The sequence below is a fragment of the Drosophila elegans genome, unplaced genomic scaffold (genome assembly GCF_018152505.1).
Source record: "Drosophila elegans isolate 14027-0461.03 unplaced genomic scaffold, ASM1815250v1 contig_183, whole genome shotgun sequence".
In the NCBI taxonomy this organism is placed as follows: domain Eukaryota; kingdom Metazoa; phylum Arthropoda; class Insecta; order Diptera; family Drosophilidae; genus Drosophila; species Drosophila elegans.
The window spans coordinates 2502164-2529055 of record NW_024545550.1 but is presented as its reverse complement, the minus strand read 5'-3'; the positions used below and the strand labels follow the sequence as shown (position 1 = coordinate 2529055).

The following is a 26892-nucleotide window of genomic DNA, read 5'->3' as shown; positions in this document are numbered from 1 at the left end:
CGCAACATAAATCGTATTAGAAAATCCATTTGAATGGATTATGGCCACACACATGGAGGGTATTTTCATTCGCAACCGGTTGACAGCTTAGAGGAGAACCAGCTGACACCTCCGGTCGTACATTTAAATCTTCAATTGCAGCTCAACACCCAGAGCCTGATAAACTTTTCATCCGTTCGTTTCCGCCCATCTCATATCAGCAATTGTTTTTTTGCTCTTTTGCTTTTTATCTCGCTCACAGGTAAATTCAAGGAGCAATCTTCATCGAATTCCGCATGGCTGCCGGTGCTCAACTCCCGGGTGCCGGAACCACGGCCGGGTACATGTGTCAACGATACGTCAAACCTGCCCGATACCGTCCTGAATTTCATCAGATCCCATCCACTTATGGACAAAGCCGTAAATCACGAGCACAACAATCCAGTCTATTATAAGAGGGATTTGGTCTTCACCAAGCTCGTCGTTGACAAGTGAGTTGAACAAAATATTTATTTTCTATTTGCAGTTGTGATATTTGACCTTTTCGGATATCCGTAAAATGTAAATAAAGAAAAATAGGATGATGTTTATTTTTCCAAAGAAATTCCTATTTTAAAAAAGCCTTGCCTTTTTTTAGTTTTATAAAACTATATTTGAAACTGGGTAGCTTAAATTAAATAAAATAAATACATCTAAAGGCTTATTAAGTATTTTATTAACTATTTAAATGCTTAATTCATAATTCTGAATGCATAAATTTACGGCTTGAAAAGTAGAAGATGGAAATGTGCCTTCAAAGTTACTCAAATACATATTTATACATTTGTTTTCAGAATCCGCATTGACATCCTCAATCAGGAATACATTGTGTACTACGTGGGAACCAACTTGGGTCGCATTTACAAAATCGTGCAGTACTACCGCAACGGCGAGTCGCTGTCCAAGCTGCTGGACATCTTCGAGGTGGCTCCAAACGAGGCCATCCAGGTGATGGAAATCAGCCAGACACGTAAGAGCCTCTACATTGGCACCGATCATCGCATCAAGCAAATCGACCTGGCCATGTGCAATCGCCGCTACGACAACTGCTTCCGCTGTGTCCGTGATCCCTACTGCGGCTGGGATAAGGAGGCCAATACGTGCCGACCATACGAACTGGACTTGCTGCAGGTGGGTTACGTAACCAATGTTGACTTGGGTTAACCAAAGAAGTTTAAACCTAAAACATGTGACCCTTTCCCAAAGCCAACTTTTTTTTTAATTAAGTAAATTTGCCTAAAATCAAAGATAAAACTGAATGTTTTGTGCTATTTTGCTCTCTAAGGATGTGGCCAACGAGACGAGTGACATTTGCGATTCGAGTGTGCTGAAAAAGAAAATTGTTGTGACCTACGGCCAGAGCGTTCATCTGGGTTGTTTCGTCAAAATCCCCGAAGTGCTGAAGAACGAGCAGGTGACCTGGTATCATCACTCCAAGGACAAGGGACGGTGAGTGTCGGATTTATTTGGTTCGAAGGACAGATAACCAATTGCATGGGTTTCTTTCACAGCTACGAAATTCGTTACTCGCCAACCAAATACATTGAGACCACTGAACGTGGCCTGGTTGTGGTTTCAGTGAACGAAGCTGACGGTGGTCGTTACGATTGCCATTTGGGTGGTTCGCTTTTGTGCAGCTACAACATCACAGTGGATGCCCACAGGTAAGCTAATAGTTTCTTTCAGAAACCAGATTAAAAAGTGTAATAAAAGACATATTAAATCTAACAAAGATTCGTAGTTAGATAGAAATTAACAGGCAGTTTAGAACTTTGAAAAACTTCTACAATTTTAACTAGTAACTTTAATATATCTGAACTTAACATTACAACATTGTTTTCCTTATTAAACATAAACTAAGTTATATTCAATTATGCACAGATAATAATCTTTCCAAAACACTGTTTATTTTGAAACAGATGCACTCCCCCGAACAAGAGTAATGACTATCAGAAAATCTACTCGGACTGGTGCCACGAGTTCGAGAAGTACAAAACAGCAATGAAGTCCTGGGAAAAGAAGCAAGCGGTAAGTGATAATGAGGACCAAACCCCCGGGGGTGGATTTGTGGTGGGCAACCTCATTTGGCGGAATGGTGGTGTTGGTGGTGGCTCTGGTGGTTCTGGTGGGTCGAAAGCAGACACACACCATAATAAACGATTTGACGGGCAATTATTTTAATAGCCTTCGAGCCGGGCGGCTGTCCAAACTGACACCGCAACGTCAAATCAAAGGGAAAATAATAATAAAAGCGGTGTAAGGTAGTTAAGTTGTCATTATCCAGGCACCCCACCTGTGGTGTGACCCAAATGCAAGGTAATTGCCCGCCAGGGTGGGAGATGCAATGGAAATGTAATTAAAATGCAATCACTTTAGGGCTTGTATGTGTACCACCACAGTCGTATTTACTAATTGTGTGTTTCTTGCCTTCTTTTTGCCTTCTCGTTTACAGCAATGCTCGACACGGCAAAACTTTAGCAGCAATCAGCATCCGAATGAGATTTTCCGCAAGCCCAATGTCTGATATCACGAACAGAGTTTCGCCCTCAATATGCCGTCAACGTCCAATCAGTTTTAGTAAATCAAATGCAAATGCAAAATAGGGCCAGCGCAGAATTCAGCAACCCAGCAAGGAGAACGGACAAGAACTCATCATTAATCATTATTATCATCGACATCATCATAGACATACTTTCTTCAGAAATGAACAGAGAACTCTTCCTAAAGGATTATGCATTTACCGAGGCATTTACAATGCAAGCATTCATCGACTTAGACTTAGACTTTAGGGTATTATCGCATGACACAGCTCCTCCCATAATGGTGCATTTCATCCACTTAAAATCGACTTACATGTAATGCTATAGATACGCCACCAACCATAGTTAGTTACGACAATTGAACAATGGAGACACATATAAAACTGCCGCAGAACCGCACATTCATATCGTTATTTGAATCTAGACTTCGATCAGTTTCAGCCTAACAACATATTTAGACATATATTCCAACTTTGATCTTTCAAGGCTTAATTATGAATATGGTAAAACTAAATGTAATCGAGGAAGCAATGTGATGTTAAGTTTTGATAAATTTATTAACAGCCTAACTACATAATCGCGATCAACACAATATAAATGTACTATAACGACACATAAATCGAGTTTGTACACATGCAGCACATGAAGTGGATATATAGAACAGCCCTAATCGAATACAATTCTAAACTTATGGGAGCGATCCTTAGATAAACCTCAATCACAAGCAATACTCGCCTAACGTGCATCTAATTAACTCGAATCGGTCCATAGCTTATATACTACACGATATCTAAAACAAATGTGCATTCAGCGTGTTAAGTATGTATTATGTATGTGTACTTCAAAATCCAGTTTATTTTGTAATCCCCATTCCCATCTTGCCCACAGAACAATTTAGTAGAAAGTATTTCGATTATGATTTTCAGTGTCTTGCACTCTCTTCAGACTTAATGTACTTAAGGTAATTTGCAAAAATCTTTAGTTCTTAAGCGTTTAGTTATAATAAAGTGAGACAAAAAACATTTTAATAAAAAATATCTAAAATTAAATACAACTTGACTGGTAATTTTATTGGTTTACTTTTTAAATGGCTATTTGCAATTGAATCTAGTAAAAAGTTAAAAGTTAAAAAGCGAAACTTATTAAGTTTGAATGCTTATTTAAGCTTTAACCATTGGTGCTTGATGGTTGGCAAAAACAATGGAAACATTTAACATAAACCGAAGGTAAATTGGGTGTGTAAAATCCTATCCAAATACTAATAATTTCAATTACATTGCAACTCTGCTTATCTCTGAACACATTGCACAATTCCAGCCGAGTGCGCAAAGACAAATGTTAATTTTAAATCAAGCACTTTGAACTATTCAACTTGGGCAAATATTTTATAACAAGGAAACCCAAGTAAAGTTAGCCACCCCCTATTCTGCAATGGTGTGTGGGTGTGTGTGGGGGATGTGGGTGTTAGCCAGGTTGTTGGAGACAAAGTTTGTCGTTTGTCGTTGTGTTCGGGACTCGGCTTTTCGGCCAGGTCAAGCGCAAAGGCGAGAAATAACCAAATTTCCAATTTAGTTTTCGGGTTGCCTGTGATTTTTTGGATCCCGCCCCCTGTCGACCCTTCGGTTTCACCTTGTTCAAAGCCAAAAGGCAAACATTTGAGCTGTGTGTGTGTGTTGTGTGTATTGTGAGGCGAAATATTTGCATATTTCGGCGCTCGGGCGACATTAAATTGAATTCCATATTCAAATAGTCGAGAGATAAGCAGGAGCATACTTTCCAATTATAGATTGTCTACCCGCAGACAAATAGAATTAAAGTGCAGCATTTTTGCATAATTCGAGGCTCTTCTTGCTTGTAAAATGGCGCCTGCTGCCGCTGACTGTTCCCACCTTAATTAGTTATGCAACACCAAAAATTAAGCTTAATTAGCGTTGAGTCACTGGTTTGGAAAATTAATTATTTCCACTCGCCGTTATAATTATCGCTGTGCACTTGGCCGGAGCATCAGGGCCCAGCTTCCGGACCCGCTTGTTGACTACTTAATTGAAATTCATATGATTTTTTTCCTTTGCACTCTCCGCTTTTGTCATTATCATTTAAATAGCATGGATGAGGGCATTATAATCCTGGTCAGGGAGTCGCTCGTTGACAGAATCCCGTCCAAAGCTCAATTTCGCAGCTTTGGGACTGTTTCTCAAATGGAAATAATGATATTAGTGCGCAACTAGCTTTGCTTTCAAATTAATAACTGCAAAGTTGGTAAATGTATAAATATTTAACCAAGCTGTATTGACTAGGCCGAAAGGAAGTACAACAAGAAAGAAAGCAAACTTCGGCAAGCCGAAGTTCATATACCCTTGCAGCTATTGCAAGAATTTAACATTTTTGAAAACATTAAAATTATGATTTACTGCGTATATGTTTAAAAACATTGAAGCTATGATGATTAGCAACTCAATTATTTGATAGTTATTTTATATATTTTTATTATTTCTATGGGAGCTATATGATATAGACGTCCGATTTTGATAAAATCTAAACCATAATTCTGAAATATTTAACCATTGCTATATGTCGAAGAACTGAACAAAAATTAAAAAACAAAAAGTTATAATTTTTTTCATTTATTTTTCCGATTGTTCCTATGGGAGCTATATGCTATAGTCGTCCGACTTTGATATAATTTAAACCGTAAATCGGAAATATTTTACCATTACTAAACGTCGAAGAACTAAACAAAAAATTAAAAAACAGCAAAGTTATAATTTTTTTTCATTTATTTTTCCGATTGTTCCTATGGGAGCTATATGCTATAGTCGTCCGATTATGATGAAATTTAAACCGTAAATCGGAAATATTTTACCATAACTAAATGTCGAAGAACTAAACAAAAAATTAAAAAACAGCAAAGTTATAATTTTTTTTCATTTATTTTTCCGATTGTTCCTATGGGATCTATATGCTATAGTCGTCCGATCCGGCTCGTTCCGACTTATATACTACCTGCAATAGAAAGACAACTTTTGGGAAAGTTTCATGCAGATAGCTTTAAAACTGAGAGACTAGTTTGCATATAAACGGACGGACAGACGGACAGACGGACAGACTGACAGACGGACGGACAGACGGGCAGACGGACGGACAGACGGACATGGCTAGATCGACTCTACTAGTGATGCTGATCAAGAATATATATACTTTATAGGGTCGGAGATGTCTCCTTCACTGCGTTGCAAACTTCTGACTGAAATTATAATACCCTCTGCAAGGGTATAAAAAGGAGTAACTTTTGAACTATTTTACAACCAATAGATAACTACAAAAATAAATTCCTTTTAGAAAGACTTTTTTTTTGGTTTTAATGCACTTTTATACATTTTTTCATATCAAAAAGTTAAAAATAATAAAATTCCTAAAAATATTATTTTTTATTTTTTTAAATTTTTTCAAACGAAAAAAATTGAGTCATATAAATTGTAGCTTTTTAACTAAATTAGTTTCTCTGCATTGGAAAAATATAGATTTATGTTTATTAAAAGTAAAGCATTAAACATTCTATAACACAAAGTTTTTGATAACTTTAATCAAACTCCATATAGGTATATATATTTTTACTTATGTATATAATACTTAGGAAGACTTTTTAAGTTCTAAGCACAAAAAACCTGATCCTAGGAATCCATGATATCCATATAGAGAGCTGTCAAGTCGAATCACTGGCTCGTGCCCTGAGAAAGTTCAGTTGATTTTAGATTGTCGTACGGGTCACAGATGAGCTGTCGATAAAAATACAATACAAAATTCCCAGTGTTAAGTTTAAAAATAAGAAATTTTTGTGTTACAAAGCTCATTGACCAACTTATTGATATTTTGTTCAAAATTTGAAGTGTTGCGATTAAGTTAAATTGTACCAAAAATGCCGTCGTTTAAGGATGTGTCTTTGCTGCGCGCCAGCCTGCGGTTGATGGGTGGAAATGGTCTCAATATGGGGAGGCCTGTGGTTCCCGCTTTGCGATGCTATGCGACCAGCTGCAAGGATCCCAAGGGCGTGGTGGTAGGCGTGTACAGCCAGGATGGCGACAAGCCGGCCAAGACCACCGTGAATGCCGTTGCCCTGGACGATGCCCTGGGCGGCAAGCTGCTGACCCTCATCCGGGAGCGTGGAATGGACGGCACGCCTGGCAAAGGACTGCTCTTCAGCGGCTTCGAGGGCGAATACCAGGCGGTGGCCGTCGTGGGCGTGGGCAGGCAGGACGCCTCCTACAACGAGAACGAGGAACTGGACGAGGGCATGGAAAATGTGCGCGTGGCGGCGGGCACCGGAGCCCGTGCTCTCCAGCTCCAGGGCATGTACGAGGTGCATGTGGACGCCATGGAGTATCCGGAGCAGGCGGCCGAGGGTGCCGCCCTGGCCGTCTGGCGCTACAATGCCAACAAGAGGAAGAAGAACCGTCTGCACACGCCCAAGCTGGACATGTACGGCAAGGGCGATCGTGATGCCTGGGTGCGGGGTCTCTTCAAGGCCGAATCCCAGAATCTGGCCCGTCGTTTGTCCGACACGCCGGCCAACATGATGACACCGTCCATCTTCGCCCAGGCCGCCGTCGATGCCCTGTGCCCGTGCGGCGTCTCCGTGGAGGTGCGCTCGATGGACTGGATCGAGGACATGAACCTCAACTCCTTCCTGATGATCGCCAAGGGGTCGTGCGAGCCGCCACTGCTGCTCGAGTGCAGCTACTGCGGCACCTCGCCCGAGGACCGTCCCGTCCTGCTGCTCGGCCAGGGTCTGACCTTCCACAGCGGCGGTCTGTGCCTGAAGCCCAAGAAGGGCATGGACCAGTACCGCGGCGCCATGGCCGGTGCCGCCGTCTGTGTGGGCGTGTTGCGTGCCGCAGCCGCCCTATCGCTGCCCATGAACATCACGGCCGTGATGCCGCTGTGCGAGCACATGCCCTCCGGCATGGCCGTCAAGTGCGGCGATGTGGTGACCCTGCTCAACGGCACCACCATGGGCATCAAGAACGTGGACAAGGCACCGGTGGTGCTGTTGGCCGATCCCCTGCTCTACGCCCAGGCCACCTTCAAGCCCAAGCTGGTGATCGACATCGGAACTGTGGCCATGGGCGTGAACTATGCCGTGGGCGGCGGTGCCAGCGGCCTGTGGACCACCTCCAAGTCGGTGTGGAAGAACTTCCGCAAGTCTGGCGGCCTCACCGGTGACCGCATCTGGCGCTTCCCGCTGTTCAAGTACTACAAGCAGATTGTGAACAAGAACATCACCTACGACCTGTGCAACACGGGACGCGGACCGGCCAGCTCCTGCCTGGCCGCCGCCATCCTGCACTCGCTGGTGCCCTGCGTGGACTGGGCCCATCTGGACATCCGCGGCACCGGCATGACCACCAAGATCAACCCAAGGCCCTATCTGCTGAAGGACTCGATGACCGGACGTCCGACACGCACAGTTATCCAGTTCATGTACCAGATGGCCTGTGCCGGACAGTAGTTCTTCCCGCATTTGGATCCATTGTTTGGATCCCTTATTTGTGGGCCTGCGTCGTATGGCCCATTTATTCGATATTTGACTCTTTTGGTACGTTGTTTGCACAGACGAAGAACCTCTGGCTTGGCCTGGGAAAGCAGTGAAAGTAAATGTGCGCTCTTATATCGTTAACAATAAATTGTACAAATTATGGGGATAATGTATATATTATATGGATCATTTGGGGATATGTTGTTGCTTAGGGAAATTACATTCCTAATTAAATTTTGACTTTGGCAATTATTACTTTTAAATATCTACAATTTTATATTTTAATATGCCAAGTCTTGTTTGGCTAGTTAATCTTATTACTTTCGGTATAAAATGAGCTCAAACGAAGCGCTCCCTAATAAAATTGGGGTTCATTTGTTATTATATGTTAGGATATTGCTACAAAACACACTTAAGAGATTCATAACCAAATTAAAATGTCCACAATTTGTTATAAAAATTTACCATGCCTACTTTGACTAGTTGATCTATTACTTCCTCTTCCTGAACGGCAAAGGAAAGTAAATAAAAAATTAAAATTACCCAATTGAACCTTTGATAGTATTCAATCAAGCTGAGCTAAGACCAACACTCCAACTCAAGCTTGAGTAATTTTACATCAGTTTCGAGACGCCACCTTAGAAAGCCACCTGGCAAATCAAAATTTGATTTCCAATCGTATAAATATGGCCTGATTTAGCAACTCGATTGATGGCAGCGTTGCGGATTTCGGGGCTTTGATGTGTGATGTGATTATGTTGACTATAAAATATTTACCTTTTGGCTGGAGTGACGGGAAAATTGCTTTGAAGTCTGAGGTCGGAGGGGGCTGCCAGTCAATGGAATTCGGCAAATGGTATTATGAGGTTGACTTGATTGTCCCCATATACTTATTCATACATATGTTTGTACTGGCGTGCGAGGAGCAGCTATCCGGCAGAATGTTACGGCTAATTGCAAACGGAGCACGAAATGGCAAATGTCTCTCTCAATATTTAATTGGTTCCTGCCAGGTTCAGGTGCTCAGTCCGCCCGACCGCATACTGGATCCTTTTGGTCCTTCGGTCCTGGCATTTGACTGCAAGCCATGTGTGTTTGTAGCTGCTGCAGTTGGCAAATGTTGGCAAAACGCTGCTTGTGTGCGCTTTTGACTCCGTTTGTTTGCGGGCGTTTGGTCAGTCAAATTTAATTTCGCCTTCGAATGCGAAATGGCATATTTCTCGATTATATATTATACACACAGCCCCTGGGACCTCGATTCGGGCCCTTAACATTGCACTTAACGCACACAGCTGCGCACAATGCCCTATTTGCCTAAAGATTTTCCGCCCACTTGCCCCTCTTGTCCCTTCTGCCATTTGTTACCTTGATTTGCTAATGCTAATTTGGGGATTTGCAATTTCCTCTGCTTGTTTATTTATGCCTCGGTTTGTGTTTGAAGTGCTGATTGTGTTGTGGTTCATATGTATTTCGGAAATGACTTTGCAATTCATTGGCAGTTAAGTTGGCAGATATTTTATAAATTTATTAAATACCAAATCAATTTATCTCTTTTCAATATTTTAATAGATTTTACGATTTGCTTAAAAAGTACCAATAAATGCAATCAGTATATAAAAACCATTATTCAGCTTTCTAAGGAACTACTTTTTAAAGTATTTTTAATTTCGGTGTTTCGAAAAATTTTTAATTTTTGTATACATAAGCTTTTTAATAATAAAACACACAAAACAATTGACATTCGATAGGCCCTTTTCGACAAATCAAAGTTTCAATGAACCCCACACTTTTAATAATTTTAATGCGATTCATTAATTAATTTCTAATTAAGTTGTAATATTAGCTTCTACAAATTACGTCAAATGTCAAACAAAAAACTAATCCCCCTGTATGTGTATGCTTAATTTGTCTTCAATTAGAACACCCACTTTAGGCTAATAAAAGTACATTCTAACATCCTATAACACAAAAAACCATTTACAGCTCTCCACATCCCAAATCCCAGATGCCCCGATTGCCCTTAGCTGAACCCATTGACATTGGCCATTACCAAGAGCAAGAAAAAAATTAAAAAACATAAACGTCTCATTTGAACACAAAATGGCAATTTGCTCAAGACAACACAGAAAAGGCTGCCCCCATTGGCGGCAGGGGGTTAAACGGATAAGTTGGACACGGACTAAGGAAATGCACGGATTTTATTGCTTATTTGTTAAATGGCTCGAAAAAGTTAATCAAGCGTGATTTTGATACGCCCCAGAGATAACGTATTATATTAGGTGAAGGCATCTTGGGGAAATGATTTTTCCCCTGCATACATATGCAAGTTGATTTGTATATATTATTGTGTGTGTGTGTACTGTCTGCTATTGTTTTTATTGGTAATTTGGGCAAAAATTCCAAATTTTCGTTGTTTGACTTTTAAGAACATAAAAAAATCCCGAGCTCAGACATATCGTCAACGACACCTGGCGCTTGTCGTTTTATGAATTAATAAGAACGTCAGGTCGGTTGGAAGTCTCCACATCGCTCTACTCCTTAGACCTCCAAACTGCAAAAAAAAAACCATTATGCGAGTGGGATAATACAAGCCGTCTTGTAGCTTATTAAACGTATTTTTACAGCATGCTTTACAGGAATTCTCACTTTATATGCAAACATGTGAAACACTATAAACAAAAGACCCCAATTTGCACGCACACACATACGCACTGTTGCCCCCAAAAACACACACACGCAGCTGCTTTGGGGGAAAATTCGCTTTCTATTAAATTTTACAGTAAACTGAATTTACACCCGCTCAACATCAGGCCATGGGTGGTGCGGAAAAGCCGGGACGGAAAAGCAGCAGCACTTTTCTCATATAAACACAAAATTGCAGAAAATGGCGACACCTGCTGTTGCAAATTAGAAAAATAAGATGTTTCATAAAAATGAAATGTCAGTTTTGGGGGAAGCTAAGGAAAAATAAGACAGGGAAAAACCGAGGCACAGCAGGCAAAAGTAGCAAAACAACAGGTGACAGGTTGGCAAAACCCACACAAATATGCCGTATTTAAATTGGACACTTGAAAAAATAATATTTGAAATTTGAATATGATTAGAAAAAAAACCAAACATTACAATTATAAATAATAGCTTCCTTAGCTTTTTTTATGATAAAGAGCTACCTATGATGAAAGAACATAAATATTTACCTGACTTTCGGGAGTACTAAATATTACCAATTGTTAAGCAGCTTCTACACATTTCCATCTAAAATTCATACCTTCTGTGTATTGTATAGTACTTTTTACTTCAGTGCAACCAAAATAAGAAATTTTAAAAATAAAAATGAGCTACTCTGTGGTGATGGTACAAAACTTGCTCCGGCTTTTTCTTATATAAAGGTTATGAGGTCCTGTCCCTTTCAAAAGGTAACACGTCTCTTATCAAACATTTTGCTCACAGCGATTGGGCACAAAAGTCATTTAAAGTTGACTGAACAGTTCGATGCTGCAACAGTAGCAGGAAAATGCTCGAGAAACAGTAGCAGCAGCAGCAGCAGCAAAAGCCGTAAACAAACACAGGGCAAAAGGAAACAAATCTAATAAAATCAGCAGATGATGGTCATTAGACCGAAAAGTAATTTCATTTATTCGCAAACTCGATTTGTTGCTTTGTAGCACGAAGTGCGCACGAGTGCTGCTCCTGTTTCTGCTCCTGTTTCTGTTTCAGTTTCAGTTTGCTCTCTGTCCCGTCCAAGGACTTTGGCTTTGGCCGGAGTATCCTGCAATGGCCGAGATAAAGGTCAGGGGCTGCCGTTCCAGGCGGTCAGGGGAGTCTTAGCCGGGCCAAGCAAAGCAAATCAAAGCAGCGAAGCGTTCAACCAGCGTCGCGCATAAAAACCAAAAAGAAACACCAAACAAACGGGCAACAAGACATACAAACAATGGCTGCAGCCCAAAGCAGACAAAGTGAAAAATCATGTACTGACAAAAAATATGAGGTCCAGGCGATGAACTAAATACTTCACACCATTTCTATTTACAAAAAAATTGCTAAGATTAAATGCTCATTATTCATTTTCTAACAAAAAAAATCTTGAAATTGTAAGTATTTTAATTTTAGGTTTAATAAATTATTTTCAGTAATCTCTTTTCACGTTGTGGAAATTGACTTCTAAACACTCTTAAAAATCGAAGAGTATATGTACCTACATACAAATTTTCTGAACCTAAATATACTCAGTAAATTATATTATTATTATTTCTAAGTTAACTAGCTAAAATATATTTTAAAGACATATTTAACCAAAAGTAACTAAGATTTACAAAGTGCAAAATAAATAAAATCAGAGGAAGTAATGTAATTTTTTGTTTGTTATGTAAAATATTTAACCAATTTAAGGATTAAATTGCATTAAGGATTATAGTATCTTTCCTCTGGCAATGTTTAATATACTGTAAAAATCTCCGATTACTTATTTTTCCGAGTGCAGTCGAATGGCCGAAAAGGAGATCCCAACAGCAATAACGAAATGTGCTGCGCGCTCTTATAGATTTCTTAAACAAATTCCGAAGATGCGTCGTTAAAATTTGGCCGCCACTAAAAGCACAAACGGATTAGGAAGGCCATCAGGATCCGGAGATGGAGATCCTGGTCGGAGTGCCTTACCGTTGGGGTCATAAAACTGTTTTCCGGCCCGCACACAGACACTCTCACCTGTAATAATGGCGAAACAATAAAATTTCGCTGGCGAAAAAGTTTTTCGCTTCGAAATTTCAATGGCAAAATCAAATGGACAAAATGTAAATGAAAATGCTTTTAAAATGAAATTTAGCGTTACCCAAGCGCTTCATTGTTGCGCAGCGCAGTATGGACCGCGTTTCCCGGCTCTGTCCTTCCCTGATTTCCCCTTTCCCGCCCGTGGAGAGAAATGGCATTTGGAGCGGCACCTAAACGGAAATGAAATTAAGCACAAAATGTGCCATTTGCCAGCTGGCAGTTGTTCTTGCTCGCCCCTGTTTCAGTTTCAGTTCCAGCCATTACTTTCGCCCGGGCAGCAGTAATTGAAAAGTTGGTAGGAGCCACTCGGAAAAAGGAGGCCAAAATCCAAAGGACCCCATGTTTGCTTTTTCAGTTGCAGGCTCCGGTAATTCTAGGTAAGGGAATCTCGTTGCAAAAAGCTGATTTGTGGATTGCTATTAGGCCTTTAGTCGGCCAGTTTACGATATAGTGTCAGCAATCAGGAAGCTGGAAATTAGTACAGTTAATGTGATTTTCATCATGTTTTCCTTCTGTGCAACTTATGCACTTCTTCCATAAATCTAAATTGAAATTCGGATTTAGTAGTGTTTAATTTAGAAAATCATCTCATTTGAAAAGCAGTGCACCTCACAAGTTATAAATCTTTTTATGCAGATAGTGTATATAGGTGATAAATCTTTAATATTTAAAATTTGTTTTTTATTCCTTTTTTGACTTCTTTAAGGCTGATTTAAATGTTTTTGGGCAATACAAAACAAAGGGTAGTCTTATATCTTTGTAGTTTACTTACATTGGGTTTTAAAATATTATTTAGATTTGCATTCAATTTTAATACTTAACAAATAGCTTACCCTTAAAATTTTTGAAAAATCAACCAAAATATTACCAAACACCTTTTAATATATGTGTTTTTTTCCTCTGGACACTTAAAACACTGTGGTGAAGTGTCTGTGCTATCTCGCACTTTCAGTTATTACGAATGCGGCAAATAGTCGACACTCAGGTTGATGTACGAGTGCGTCGTCCAAAAGGATCGCTCACTGCCTGCCACGCCCCTTTGGGCAGCTGGTGCCTCCGCCCCCGTAAATGTTGCAATTTCCCAAACGATGTCCGTACATCTCCGGGCATATGGTACTTTTGGTACTTCATAATTTCGATAGTCCAACGAAAAAGTTTATTTTCCATCTCCGCACACACGCACACACACACACACACGTCCACTTTTCCTGCGGTCAGTGGAAAAACTTCCCTGCTATAAAATATGGTGAAGTGAACTTATATTTGTCAGAGTTTTTACGCACTTAGACGACTGACTGGTGCTTGCTTGCCTTTGCTTACATTATTTGATTAGTAATATTTAATGAAATTGTCATAGTTAGACTTAGACACACATATGTCCCAAGGATTGCGGCAACATAATTCCAAGCGCTAAACTTATGAGGAAGTTGGATAATGAGGGAATCCCGGACAATAAATGGAACGAACTCTATGCTAACTTTAACAAACTCTCGGGCATGCCATCCATTCATCGGTGCGATGGGGAAAAGTACGTAATTGCATTGGCCGCATGAAAGGAAATCATTAATGACATACCGCCACGGTGGTCGAGGGGCTGGTGAAAATGGGCGGCAAGTCATCCTTGCCCCGCATTTTATGAACAATTCATGCTTTTCCTGCCAAGGCGACGAACAAAGTTTAGCCGGGTGGAGGTGCAACTGCGAGGAAGAAATTAAGCTGAACAATATATTTTCTTCGGCAAGTGCAGCGCCTGCATCCGCCCCTCCCCCTCCCCCTCCCCCTCGCCCCTCGCCACCGCTCTTATTAGCAGCGTTCTTGTTTGCCTTTTCGCATTTTTTGCTAGGTTCTTTTTCGCGCTCTTGTTGTGGTTATGCTTGGTTTTGCTGCCGACTACACAGATAAAAAAAAACTATATGCATTTCTCAATTTAATATTTTGTATACAAAAATATCCCTTAAGAAAAGACAGTTAAGCCATACAAAACATACTTTTAAAATAAACAAAACATTTGCTTTAAGGCTAAAAACTGTGTATATAAAATACTAGAACATTTATAGATTTTTTAAAGTGAATAAAAGGCTGCCTGCCTAATTTAGAAAGTTATCTATGATAAAACAAAGTTTTTTCACTGTAAATTCAGCCATTGAAGCGCAGCAACAAAGCGCGAATTACCGCCATTTTGTGCACTTTGAACGCCATGTTGCCGTTTTTATCGCTCTGCTCCTTCTCATCCTTCTTCGTCCTTTGCCCCACCCACTTCGCCCCCCAGGACCTCTTGTCATTGCAGCTGCCAAGTAATTTTCCCAGCGCCCAAGAGTGCAGCGCTTCTCATTGAGGCGGGTAATTGATTTATGTATTTATACTGATTTTTTAATTAATTTATAAGCTTTGCTCTGGAGTGGCGGGAAGCCCAAAATGCTATTTAATGGCAAAGTGCGTAAATCAATTGGCGATGCGATGGATGCCTGCTGCAATGATAACCTTTTTCATTGCTTATTACAGCAACTATTTCTATAGATCGTAAATCAGAGCAAGTGGCTTTGTAAGTGGGCATATTAAATTAGTACGTCGCAAGATAAATGCATTAAGCTGGACAAGTAATTTAATTACCACTCTTTTGACTTATTATGATGGATGCTGCAATAGTTGTATTTAAAATGATTACAGGATTAAAATGGCTTAGACTATAGATATATTGTTGTCTTACAAAAAATTGTTAACGATTAATTATATATACGTTCAAAAAAACATAACTTTTAAATTCAGTTTTTAAGTAAATAAATGAGATATTAAGAGACATTTTTATTTGGAAGGCATTGCCTTAGAAAAAGTTCACAAAGTTTTCAAATATTTGGTAATAATTTCCTCAATTTACGTAAGGATATTTTTTAAATTTTTTGGTAATCTATCATAAAATATATATGGGCTGACCCATCTTATATGTTATTATTTCTAAGTTTGATAATTTTGCAGTATTTTTATATTTTTATGCAACGAGGGGTAACGGCCTCATTAATGGTTTATTAATGTAAACAAAATTCGAATACCTTCCGTGTGCCAGTTTTGCCAATATTTCGACCGCCACTGTGTGGGGGGCGCGGCATAGGCTGTCCACTCTTTATTAGCAATACAAATGCAAACAAACTGCACCAAACACCACTCTATTCGTGCCCGTGTGTATGAGTGGGTGCAGCTGCATTTTAATCCTTGTTGCTCCTGTCGCTGTCGTTGTAGTTGTAGTTGTAGATGTCCTTGTTGCGTTTGCGTGCATATGAAAATTAAAATTGTTGACAATTGTCATTTTTTTTTTTCATTGCCTTGCTGTTGTTGTCATTGTGTTGTCAGCGTTGTTACCGCGGTTGTTGTGGCACAACCGCCCACTGCCGTATTTTGCCGCTTTTCCTCCGGCTTTTCCCAACCCGCTCGATGATGTTGCTGCTGCCACACGCAACTAACCGCATTTTGATTGCCATGCATTCGACCGAATCGTGCTCGTTGCTAAATTGAAAGCATTTTCCGTGCCGTGAATCTCGGTTGGTAGCAAAAAAAAAAATAATACATATTCGCAGAAACCGGAGAAAGAACGGAAGTTGTCGCTGGCGTGTTGCATGCGTGGTCTGCATCCTCAGTGACACTGCCACGCCCCCTTTTCCATCCCCTCTCCAGATCCTCAGCCTCCGTTTCCTTACCGCCAGCAGGCCGTGCGATTTGTTTGCTTGCTCAGCTCATCCCCCCATCGCTGTGCAGCGTGTGAAAGTGCATTAAAATTGGTTATCCTGTAGGTGACAACCATCCAATCAATCGGAATATACATGCCATTTCTACATACACGTAGCAAATTTGGACAACAATAGCTTTATTTCACTTAAATCAGTTTCAAAGACAACTGTGTACCATTAAAATGGATTTACCCCTTTTTTGTAAAATTGTAAGCAATCAGCAATCATAAAGATTCCATCCAACATATACCAACCAGTTGCTAAGCTTAAAAATTACAATAAATTATAAGACTTAAAAATTCTTTACAAAAAATTGTAATTTAACTCATCCGTAAGGGTGCTTATTTATTTAATTTGGTTAACAGAAAATTTCTGTTTCTTCACATTTTAACTAACACCATACGTGCTTAATTAGGTATTAAAAAAAACTTCTTATTTTAAATTGCACAATCAATATCTTGAAAAAAAAATAAAAAATAAATTTTAATGCATTAATCACCACTTTGAGTAACTTTTTCTTTTCAGTGCAAATATGATGGGAATGAGACTTCGCCTGAGCTCTAACTCAATTGATTTGCTAATGTTCCGGAGGTGCTAAGACCAGAATCAGGCTTAATTAAGTTTTTGTGTTGCTGCCGGGAGAGAAGCATCTCGTCTCTGGTGTGTGTGAGTGTGTATCCTTGAGGCACTGGCAAACGCACACATCTTGTATCTGTATCTTGTATCTTGTATCTTGCAGATGCGAAGCTAAATCTGGCCAGTCGTGGCAGCTGTCAGACGGAAATCTCGCAAGTTCATTCAGCCACACAATAACATAATTATTCAATTACACGATGTTGCTTGTTGATTTAACTTGGGTTAAAAAATTCCACCACAAAGTCTAAGACCGTAATCGCTTCGACCGAAATCAACAAGCGAACGGCTAATGCAATTACAGGAATCCAGGCGGATATGCGGATATGCGGATGTGAGGGGGGGCGGAAGCGGCAAACTCTTGGCGAAATTGTGAATGGTAGACCAACATTTGCACAGGCCATAAATTCCCAACATTCGCCAATGCCAATAAGTTGGGGCCGGGGTCTAAAGTTTTACATTGGTAACCGAAAAATATGCAAAGCAGTCATAATTTTACTTTAGAACCGAAATATTTTCGAACGAAATTGTTAGCAAACAAACTTTTTTATGCATCAACTAATTTCAATCAGCTAACAAAAATGTGCTTGCTGCCCTTTTCCCGCAACCGCAGAGCGACTGAGATGGAGAGTGAGGAAAAGCGCCGAAAACAAACGGAAAACTTTTGTCAATAATGCCGACGATGTTGTTGTGGCTTCTGTTCTTCTTGTTGTTGTTATCGTGGCTGCTTTTCTTATTGTAGTTGCCAACGCCGCCAATGTCTTAAATCCCAACTGATTGCGTTGAGTGGCAGTGACAATAGGGGGAGGTGTTCGGTGGTCGAGGGTTAAGACCATTCCTGGCCAAATGCGAATGATCCGTTGCACCTGCCCCACCTTTCCACGATGAAAACAGCAGCGCAATCAACTTCTCAGACTGTAAGCACAAGCAAGAAATATACAAAACCAAAGCCAAGGGAAAGGTTATTGTGATAGGGTAAAGAAAATTTGCTTTACAAGATTTTATAATGTTAATAAGGCAAAAAATATAAAACTAAAAAAATAAAAGAATTAAAGAAATAAATAAAAATATTATTCTCTTCAAAAAAAAGTATAAATCTTGGTTTTATAAAATAGTTAACTTCACTAGTAAATTACACACAAAAAAAAATTGTGATAGAAACTAAAGTATTGTTACACGAATTTTAAGCTGTTGGGTAGAAAAAATTAATATCATAATGAAACTAATGTGGCCTTAGATTAAACTGTGAATTGTAGGGATTATATTAATCAGTAATAAATTAAATTTAATACTTTTATTATGACTGTAGTTTTATTCAAGACACACCCATAAGAACTTAATTTTTCTTAACAGTATTTAACTATTCTCATAGCTGTTACTTTTTTGTATTAAAAGATCAATTTATTTTTGTTTGTTTATCTAACTTTATATTATAGCACATCTAAAACATGTAATGGTATAATAACAACAAATGTTTTGCAATCTATACTTATTTCTACTATACAATTGCTATTTACTTTGTCCAAAAGCAAAGAAATGTTTGAGATATCTCAGCGCGATCGTTGGCCCATTTGCACGGAAGATTCTTAGTTGTATTGCATTTAATACAATACATTCAATTAAGTGAACCAACCCGACTGTTTCAAGCCTACTGTTTAAGAAACAAATGCAAATTGAAGGATATTGGCCAGGCTAACTGTTTTGAAGAATAAGTCAGGTTGCCTGCTGACCTGCCAAAGTATGAGCCACAGGGCTTCACCTTGGCTAATACATTAATTAACTTTGCCCCGACCATTGTATTCGAATGCCACTTATTCGAGGGCTTATCATTGAGTCGGGGCGAATGGTCGGGGCCCAAAACAAATACACAAATGTTGCCCTGGCCCTATTCTGGTTAACAATCACAACGAAAATGGGAGCGCAAAACTTTTAATGAGCTAACGCCGCTGATTCAGCGTTCTAATTAACATTTAACGAGCACTTCGTCCAACTTACACAGGAATCTAGGAATCAATATGCGGACCTTACGGCATATTATTTGCAGGTGGAGCAACAGATTCCGGTGCTGAATGTGGCCCTTCTGGGATTTATTCAATTCCGGCATCTATTTACTGAAATTTATTAAATTTTTGTTGGCTAAATTATTATTTATTATTATTATTCATTTCTTCCTGTGAAAGTATTCCTTAGTAACACAAGTTGTTCATTTGAGACCATTTTAAAAACATTTTAAAACAAAAATATAGTAAATTAGTTACTTGTTAAAAGTAAGATAAAACATTCCCAGTTATAGAAGTTCTAGTCATCGAAATTCGACCATATTTGCGAAATGGATTTTATATATGATTTAAATACTCAAAAATTACGAAATACTACTACCTGATTTATAGCTAAGTTTAATTACTTATAAATAAAAACATTTACTACCGTATAAACTACTTTATTAATATCTAAATTAATTTACTTATTAATAAAAACATTAGCTACCTAATAAAATACCTAATTTATATCTTAATTTATTTAGTTGTAAGAATATTTGTCATCCAAAACCTATTTAAGATAGTTCATAGTTTTTGTAATATTGTTGGCTTTTAATATTGAAAATGTCATAATAATAATGTAGGTAATTTTACAAAAATTCTACATTAACTTAACGCCACACATCAAGTATACGTTTATTGTTAGAACTATACAACAATTTTGATGGCGCCACTTGGAACTTGTGATTGCAATGGGAAGCAAAGCTTTTAACCACAAAAAAGTTCTCCAAAGCTAAAGTAGATAACTTTGAATGTTGAAGTACCGGCTAAAGCGCTAAATCGGGGCAACTCTACGACCCCAAACATATGGCCCAGCAGGCTGCACAAAGCTGCGCTGCTGAGAGCGTACCGCTCCGTCCGCTGGCGATGTGTTTATAACGGAACTTCTCAGTTCGCTCGCGCTCAGGCTCTGGGAACGTTGTGCTCTGGACCGCCGAAGGACCAGCGCCACGCTGGGAGTACAGCCAGCCAGTTTATATATATATATATATACATTTGTCCTGAAGTGGGCAAAAGTGTGACAAACAGAACGGAAAGTTAGCATACTTTTGTGAGTGGTGATTTGGCCAAATCGCGAGTTCAAGCCCCTCATTCCGGAAAATCGAAGATGGGAAAATGTGACCCAATTGAAAAAGCGAAAACGGGTCGCAGCTACACATAAAGTGCACATATATATGCGTGGACGAGCACAAGTACATCTGTCAATACAAGGAGGTAATCCCCATGCCAATAATGTGGGTGCGGTGGAGTTGTTTAGCAAACACACATAAATTAATAATCAACGCTTTGGGCCTCGGGCAAAAAGTATCGGTTATGCGAGGGTGTGCGTGTGTTTATTTTACCTCTCTGACAGAGCTGCAAAAAAAGTTCAATCGCTGAAACTTCAGGAAAACAGCCCGAAAGGGCTGCTCTTTTTTTTCCGAAGCACAGCTGATTTTCAAAGCCCTCTTCTCGGCGTGGCGAACATGTTGGCTTGTTTGGTTTGAAGCTCAGGTCCTGCACCGCCTCGCAGCCCAAAACTCCGTTCCCTGGGACTGGCTTCACGGTTTTATGGTTCTGGAGCACGCAGGCAATGGGCAGCGCAGCGTGCACACGTAATAATAAAGCCATAATCAAAGGTAACCCGGGACAACGGAGCGTATGCGTGTTCCCCTAGGTCGGTGGCCTGACCACCAGCTCGTCGCTACGAAACACGGAATGACAAAAATTCAGGGAGATTAATACCACGACTACTTGACTGCTTATGCACTTTGAGAAATTAGTCAGCCGTTGTCGGCATTTCGGGCAAAAAAAACGTATTTTATACAGTAGTTTATATTCTTTCTTTTTAGTAGAAACAAGTCGACTTAGGGAGAACAGTTTTAATATAAAACTATTTTGAATTATGTTTTGAAAATAATTCTAAGCTTTATTATTAAATTTTGCCAGTAAATGGCCACAGAAACTATGCGCAAATATTCCTTTATTCCTAATTTTATTTTGTCGCGCTATGTATAGTAAAAACTGTAAAGAAAAATAATTCAATACATTTTTTTCTATTTCTATATTAATAGTCTGTCATTGAACCAAGCCATATTTACTTATTACTTATTTCGGTTCTTATAAAGATTTCTATTACTTTTTAGAAACTATCCTAATTATTTATTTACTTTTTAGATAGCTTGCAAAAATTAATTAAATTTAGCAATAAAATTTATTTTAATCCCAAAGCAGTTTGCTGTTAAAGTGAAAGGGGAAACCCCCACGAATTTCAAATTTCTCAATCTCAGATGGCATTGCGGCTGGCACCATATGCACGCACATATTTGGCGCTCAAATCGCTTCACCGCCCCCCAAAAAAGACCATCACCCCCCGCCAGCGAAACACCTATTTATGGAGCACAAGTGGTTATCCGAAATACTTATTCTGGCTTCCCATTCCTGACGAACAGTTGCGGCCACACTTCGGCACTCAGCACCGCCAACAAGAACAGTAACAATAACAACCTCTGCAGATGGGGCACACTTCAATGTGTTTTCACTCATATCTAGTTTTCCGGTAGCATATTTATTTTCCACTTTAATGGAAAACATATGCCGACGCATGCATGCCTTTCGCCAGAACACGCACTTGGCATAGGTATTGCCATGGATCCCATCATCAGGCTGCAAGCTAGATGCGTTCTATTACATTTCGCCGCTGACTGATTGCGCTTAATTGTTTCTAATTGCATGTGTAATTAAATTAAGGCAATTGCATGGTTCACCTTGAACTATCGGCTCATCAGTGGCCCAGTGGGTAAACGTAATTCAATATGCGATGATTGCAACTGCGTTGCTTTGTTTTACTTGGTGTCTGTTACGTGTAAAATGGCAATCGATAAAGGCCACTGGAGCCGGATTCCCGATTTGATTGCAATTGTTTCACAATCCATTGCCATGGACACGATTATGTTAACGCAAACGTCGACAAGTTCTTAGAAATGGCCTTTTTGTCTGGGCCAACTTGGTTGGCGGCCAGCGGATCGGTTAACAAGGGTAGAGCCGTCCTATTATTGCCACAAGTCAGGCAACAGCTCAACCTTTTGCAAACCCTTCGCAGTGAACTCATTATTCCCGCAAATCAATCAAGCCAACTAATCTGAAAGTTCTAAAAAGATTGACATGTCACTTTTGACCTTTTACATAATTTAATTCGTGTCTAAAAATGGAAATATTTGGGGTTTTTGGCATTATGATTATGGCTTTTTAATCTTAAGAGTCACTTAACAATAGTATTAATATATGTTTGTATGTGTTCTCGATGTAAATGGGTAATAAATCATTTTTTATAAATCTTAAAGCCCACAACATTCTTGTTTTAGTTCATAAATCACATTGAAAATCACTCTTCTCTTTATGATTTTAGGAACTATGAAGCTCTCTGACACCATGGCGACGCCAATAGAAGAAAAAATCGATCAAAACCTGAAGGTAACCCCAAAAATATTATTTAATGGTATGGATCTCTACAAGATTCTATATTTTACAGGTGCGAACTGGCATGGTCCATGTGAGCGATGGCAAGAGCAGACCAGAACCCCTGCGACTAAATCTTACAATGGAATTACTTTCGCTGCAAAAGCTGGAAGTGGTTACCCCCAGTAGTTGTCATCCCAATGGACCGCCCATGGAATCGAAGGTGAGATTTGGTAGTTAAATATGTGACCTGTTCAGATGTTAAAGAACTAACCTATCAGGAGCGCATGGTTCAAATTACGCGCCAAAAACAAGGCGGCCTAGGACTGAGCATAAAAGGTGGAGCCGAGCACAAGCTGCCCATCTTGATATCGCGCATCTATAAAGATCAAGCGGCGGACATTACGGGTCAGCTGTTTGTGGGCGATGCCATCATCAAGGTGAACGGGGAATACATCACCGCATGTCCCCACGACGATGCGGTCAATATATTGAGAAACGCTGGGGATATAGTAGTGCTCACTGTGAAGCACTATCGCGCTGCCACGCCATTCCTTCAAAAGCAATGTGAGTAGTGTGTTTGTATACCTCAGTAATTATCAATTGAACCATTTTTCAACATCCTAGTAACCAAGGACACGCCCGACTCTGACAACGATGTCACTTGTGCCGAACTGAAGGCCGACGAGGGCTACAAGTCCTCCGTCAACAGTGGCACCATCAGTCGCAGCTGCAGTCGCCCCATGTCCATTTGCTCGGAGCCCGAAAAACGATGGACCGATGTGGTGGCAGGTAGGTTTCTAGCATTAAAAACAAAGAAAACCAAAATATATTTACTTTACTAACAGATTGAAAATAAAACACAAAGTAATTAATCATTTATGGCTTGATAACCAACTGGTTTCTTTCGAAAAATATTGGAAATAGTGTTTAGACTCACTGTGTATAGTAAAAGTACCTACTTTTTACCATTGTTATCATTAAACAAACAAAAAAACACAAATTTCAATAACAGTAATCACTGGTTCTAGCTTAGAGTCAAAGACGATAATAGTTTTTAAATTGTACCCTTCTCAAAACTGCTTTTCACTGAATGTTGCTATGATATCACTAGAAATCTTTTCATTCTTTAAATAATTTTAATAAATCTAATTTATTTTATAACCCGATCTATTTAAAACAATATAATATCCCTTGTAACCCGTAGTACCTTTAATGATGGCCTATGTAACGAGATATATTTATGGCACCGATAAGCTGCGCCAAAACGCCTTCGAAGTACGTGGTCTGAATGGAATCACAACTGGTGTCATACACTGTGATGAACTGGCCATACTTAGTCAATGGCTAAAATTGATCACGGATAATGTGGTGGGCCTGACGCAGTTACAGGTAAGAAAATAGTCAATTACATAGATATTTGCTTGCTAAATATTTATTTTCCCGAACAGATGAAGCTATATAATAGAAACTTTGCCGTGGGCGAGCGCATCGAGTATATGGGTTGGGTGAATGAGGGTGTCATAAACAACAATATATCGTGGCAGAGTTATAAGCCCAGATTTCTACTGCTCAAAGGCACTGAAGTGATGCTTTTCGAAACGCCACCAGTGAGTCAGCTAGTCATGTTTAGTTTTGATTGCAAGTAACTAATATATTATTTCGATTTATTCGTAGTTGAATGTGACTGGCATCAGCAAGGCTTTGGTGGTCTACAAGGTCTATCAGACCATGTTCCGAATTGTCAAGGAGTCGGAGACAGTGGACAGTCGCCAGCATTGTTTCCTGCTGCAAAGTTCGGGTCACGAACCCCGCTATTTGAGCGTGGAAACGCGACAGGAGCTTTTGAGGATCGAGAACAGCTGGAATGCTGCCATTGTGACCAGTGTGATTAAGTTGGGGGTAAGTTATACACTTGCTTCTCATGCCTACACTTGGAATAAATTTGTATTTTCCTCAGCGTAAAACCTTTGCCGTTTCGCATCATGGAAAAAGTGGTGGACTCACCTTGGATTGGCAAGCTGGTTTTTCACTAACCGAAGGCGCCGATTCCGCCACAGTCTGGCAGTATAAATTCTCCCAGCTGAGAGGCTCCAGCGATGATGGCAAATCCAAGCTGAAGTTGCATTTTCAGGATCACGATAGCCGAGCAATCGAAACAAAGGTAAGTTTACTTAAAAATTCAAAATTTAAACACGGAAAATCAGATGAGATCAGCAGGGTATATATTTAACTTAAAATAACTTAAGAACTTAAATTTTTGTATACTTATGATAAAATAAGAGTTGATTGTAAGCTGAGAAATCTTATGGCATTTTGAACTTTACAAGCTAATTTAAGCAATATTTAAAGTTTAGAAATTTTGAAGGTTAAAGAATAGTTATGAATCCACTTACTAATACTTCCAATTATTATCTTTATTTTCCTTTAGGAACTGGAATGCCAGGTCCTGCAAAGTCTGCTTTTCTGCATGCATGCTTTTCTCACGGCAAAAGTGGCCTCAGTGGATCCAGCATTTTTGAGCTCAATCCAACAGACCTAAGTAAATCAAAATAAGGACAAGGATTTCCGGACTCACTCTGAAATGATATATATATGATATTCGTAAAGTGCATAGCAAATAATTCGAATATGAATGTTGGACTAGGTATCTCAAACATGATGTCTGCTTGTACTTATTATAAACAAGTACGCGTATATATGTATGTTGATCTGAATGATTGTAATTGGATACTGATATATGGATATATTTATGGCGCTGACAAAACTGAAAGTGAAATCTCTTGGTGCATTACAGTAAATTTTAAGCATACATAAGGCAATTACTTTAGGCATTTTTCCTATTACGTAGACTTGGTACTTATAATAATTGACAACAAATTCGTATTGTTTATAATCGATTGTTTCCCAATGTAGCCTTTATAGTTGAATTACTTACACTTACCTTACTTACGGAACGATAAAACTTATCGCTTTTGCAATGAACCGAAAGGGTTCCAATGGTGGGCCTCAAAGGCTTTATTCCGTGCTGTATCCTCTAGAAATATTTCTCCGAAAGTTTAACGAAAATTGAATCTAAATATAAAACATGTTTTGTGTGCGCTCGAATGAAAATTTAATTTTCGAACAAAAACGAATGCTTTAAGGTCGGATTAACTGTTATTTTCTACTGAAGTAATAGCTGATGTCATAATAATAGATATATACCTTATAAAAATATATATTATATATAACATCCACCGAAAAAATCTCAATGCACGGACGTAATATGAACTAGATTTTATAACTGTTATACATCTAATCAGAGCCAGTTAAGTGATTCCATCAGACACTCACTTAGGTCATTTGTCAATTCAGAAAGTGTCTTTCAGTGGCAAGATTGTATTTGTTGCTTATTGCATATTGCATATTACATTGTATGTATTGATTTTAGGCGTTATTGCACAACATACATCTACATATTAACGACTTAGTTAGCGAATCATCGACGAGCACAAAAAACCACATATGTAAACACACAAAATTTCAAGTTGGCGCAATCGCAAAACTTCCCTTTACCCGCAAAAAGTTGTAACCGCATCAACAGAATATCTCTAAAACTTTGAGCAAATATATATACGATACATAGCCCGTATACCATAGCAAAAAGATCAGAATCAAAAATATTTACTGTACATATGCTTAGCTCTATTGGGTTAGAATCCGCTCTATAGCCATACCATAACCGAACTAATAATATTTGCATATTTGCTCACAAAACAAACCCAACTAGACGCACCCTAATCGCAACCTTAGCCCAAAAACCCGACCAACATACGTAATCTGCATACACCGCAACATGTTATACGAGTATCAATTACCAGGGAGTTAGACCTCCACCATCCGAACTAATCACACATAACATATATATTTTTAATGCAAAGCTTACATAGTGCTGTATGAAGTACACGACATACAAATATATCGTATATGCCATATGTACCCCGAACTAAGAATACTACTCAAAAGCTGCGATTCTGTGAGAGAGTTCAATATTTATCTAGAACTGCGCTACTTGATACAAGTCATCGATTTGGAAACCATTTGAGTTGGTTTCGTTACGGTTCCCTCTTTAATTTTATACGTTACTAATTGAAATTATTGTACAAGAAAACAAAAGCGAACAAATTGGAATAAAAACCCCGAATATATAATCAAGAGTACAC

The 26892-nt window shown here is 39.2% G+C and overlaps 3 protein-coding genes across 7 annotated transcripts in view; all 3 read left to right on the top strand.

Moving 5' to 3' along the window:
• Positions 1-3607, top strand: part of LOC108137976 (semaphorin-2A) — a 37346-nt gene extending 33739 nt beyond the window's left edge. For all 3 annotated transcript variants that reach the window (XM_041707457.1, XM_017259945.2, XM_017259946.2), the window contains exons 10-15: positions 242-470; positions 813-1149; positions 1304-1467; positions 1530-1682; positions 1938-2046; positions 2471-3607. In XM_041707457.1, coding sequence (XP_041563391.1) covers positions 242-470; positions 813-1149; positions 1304-1467; positions 1530-1682; positions 1938-2046; positions 2471-2542 — 1064 coding nt within the window. In that variant the 3' untranslated portion in view covers positions 2543-3607. The remainder of the gene's footprint in view (positions 1-241; positions 471-812; positions 1150-1303; positions 1468-1529; positions 1683-1937; positions 2047-2470) is intronic.
• Positions 3608-6293: 2686 nt separating this feature from the next.
• LOC108137997 (cytosol aminopeptidase) lies at positions 6294-8264 on the top strand. Its single transcript, XM_017259972.2, has one exon. The coding sequence runs from the start codon at positions 6475-6477 to the stop codon at positions 8062-8064; it is 1590 nt and encodes a 529-aa protein (XP_017115461.1). The 5' UTR covers positions 6294-6474; the 3' UTR covers positions 8065-8264.
• An 11889-nt stretch (positions 8265-20153) lies between these two features.
• LOC108137967 (gamma-1-syntrophin) lies at positions 20154-26889 on the top strand. Of its 3 annotated transcripts, none has more exons than XM_017259932.2 (10): positions 20154-20464; positions 22638-22702; positions 22761-22910; positions 22969-23254; positions 23315-23479; positions 23895-24079; positions 24139-24297; positions 24365-24589; positions 24648-24851; positions 25119-26889. In XM_017259932.2, exons 1-10 carry the CDS (start codon positions 20425-20427, stop codon positions 25227-25229), a joined length of 1590 nt encoding a protein of 529 aa, XP_017115421.1. In that variant the 5' UTR covers positions 20154-20424; the 3' UTR covers positions 25230-26889. The 3 variants fall into 3 exon arrangements, with proteins under 3 accessions (XP_017115421.1, XP_017115422.1, XP_041563451.1); XM_017259933.2 differs by lacking the exon at positions 20154-20464 and adding an exon at positions 22463-22542; XM_041707517.1 differs by lacking the exon at positions 20154-20464 and having other exon boundaries at positions 22628-22702.
• Positions 26890-26892: the final 3 nt, after the last annotated feature.

Bases quoted from the DNA above. Each gene is read 5' to 3' on its own strand.
- LOC108137967 (XM_017259932.2), top strand. From the start codon at position 20,425: ATGCGTGGACGAGCACAAGTACATCTGTCAATACAAGGAG. The intron at 20,465-22,637 runs GTAATCCCCATG...TTATGATTTTAG, and splicing joins ACATCTGTCAATACAAGGAG to GAACTATGAAGCTCTCTGAC. The intron at 24,590-24,647 runs GTAAGTTATACA...TATTTTCCTCAG, and splicing joins CCAGTGTGATTAAGTTGGGG to CGTAAAACCTTTGCCGTTTC.
- LOC108137997 (XM_017259972.2), top strand. From the start codon at position 6,475: ATGCCGTCGTTTAAGGATGTGTCTTTGCTGCGCGCCAGCCTGCGGTTG.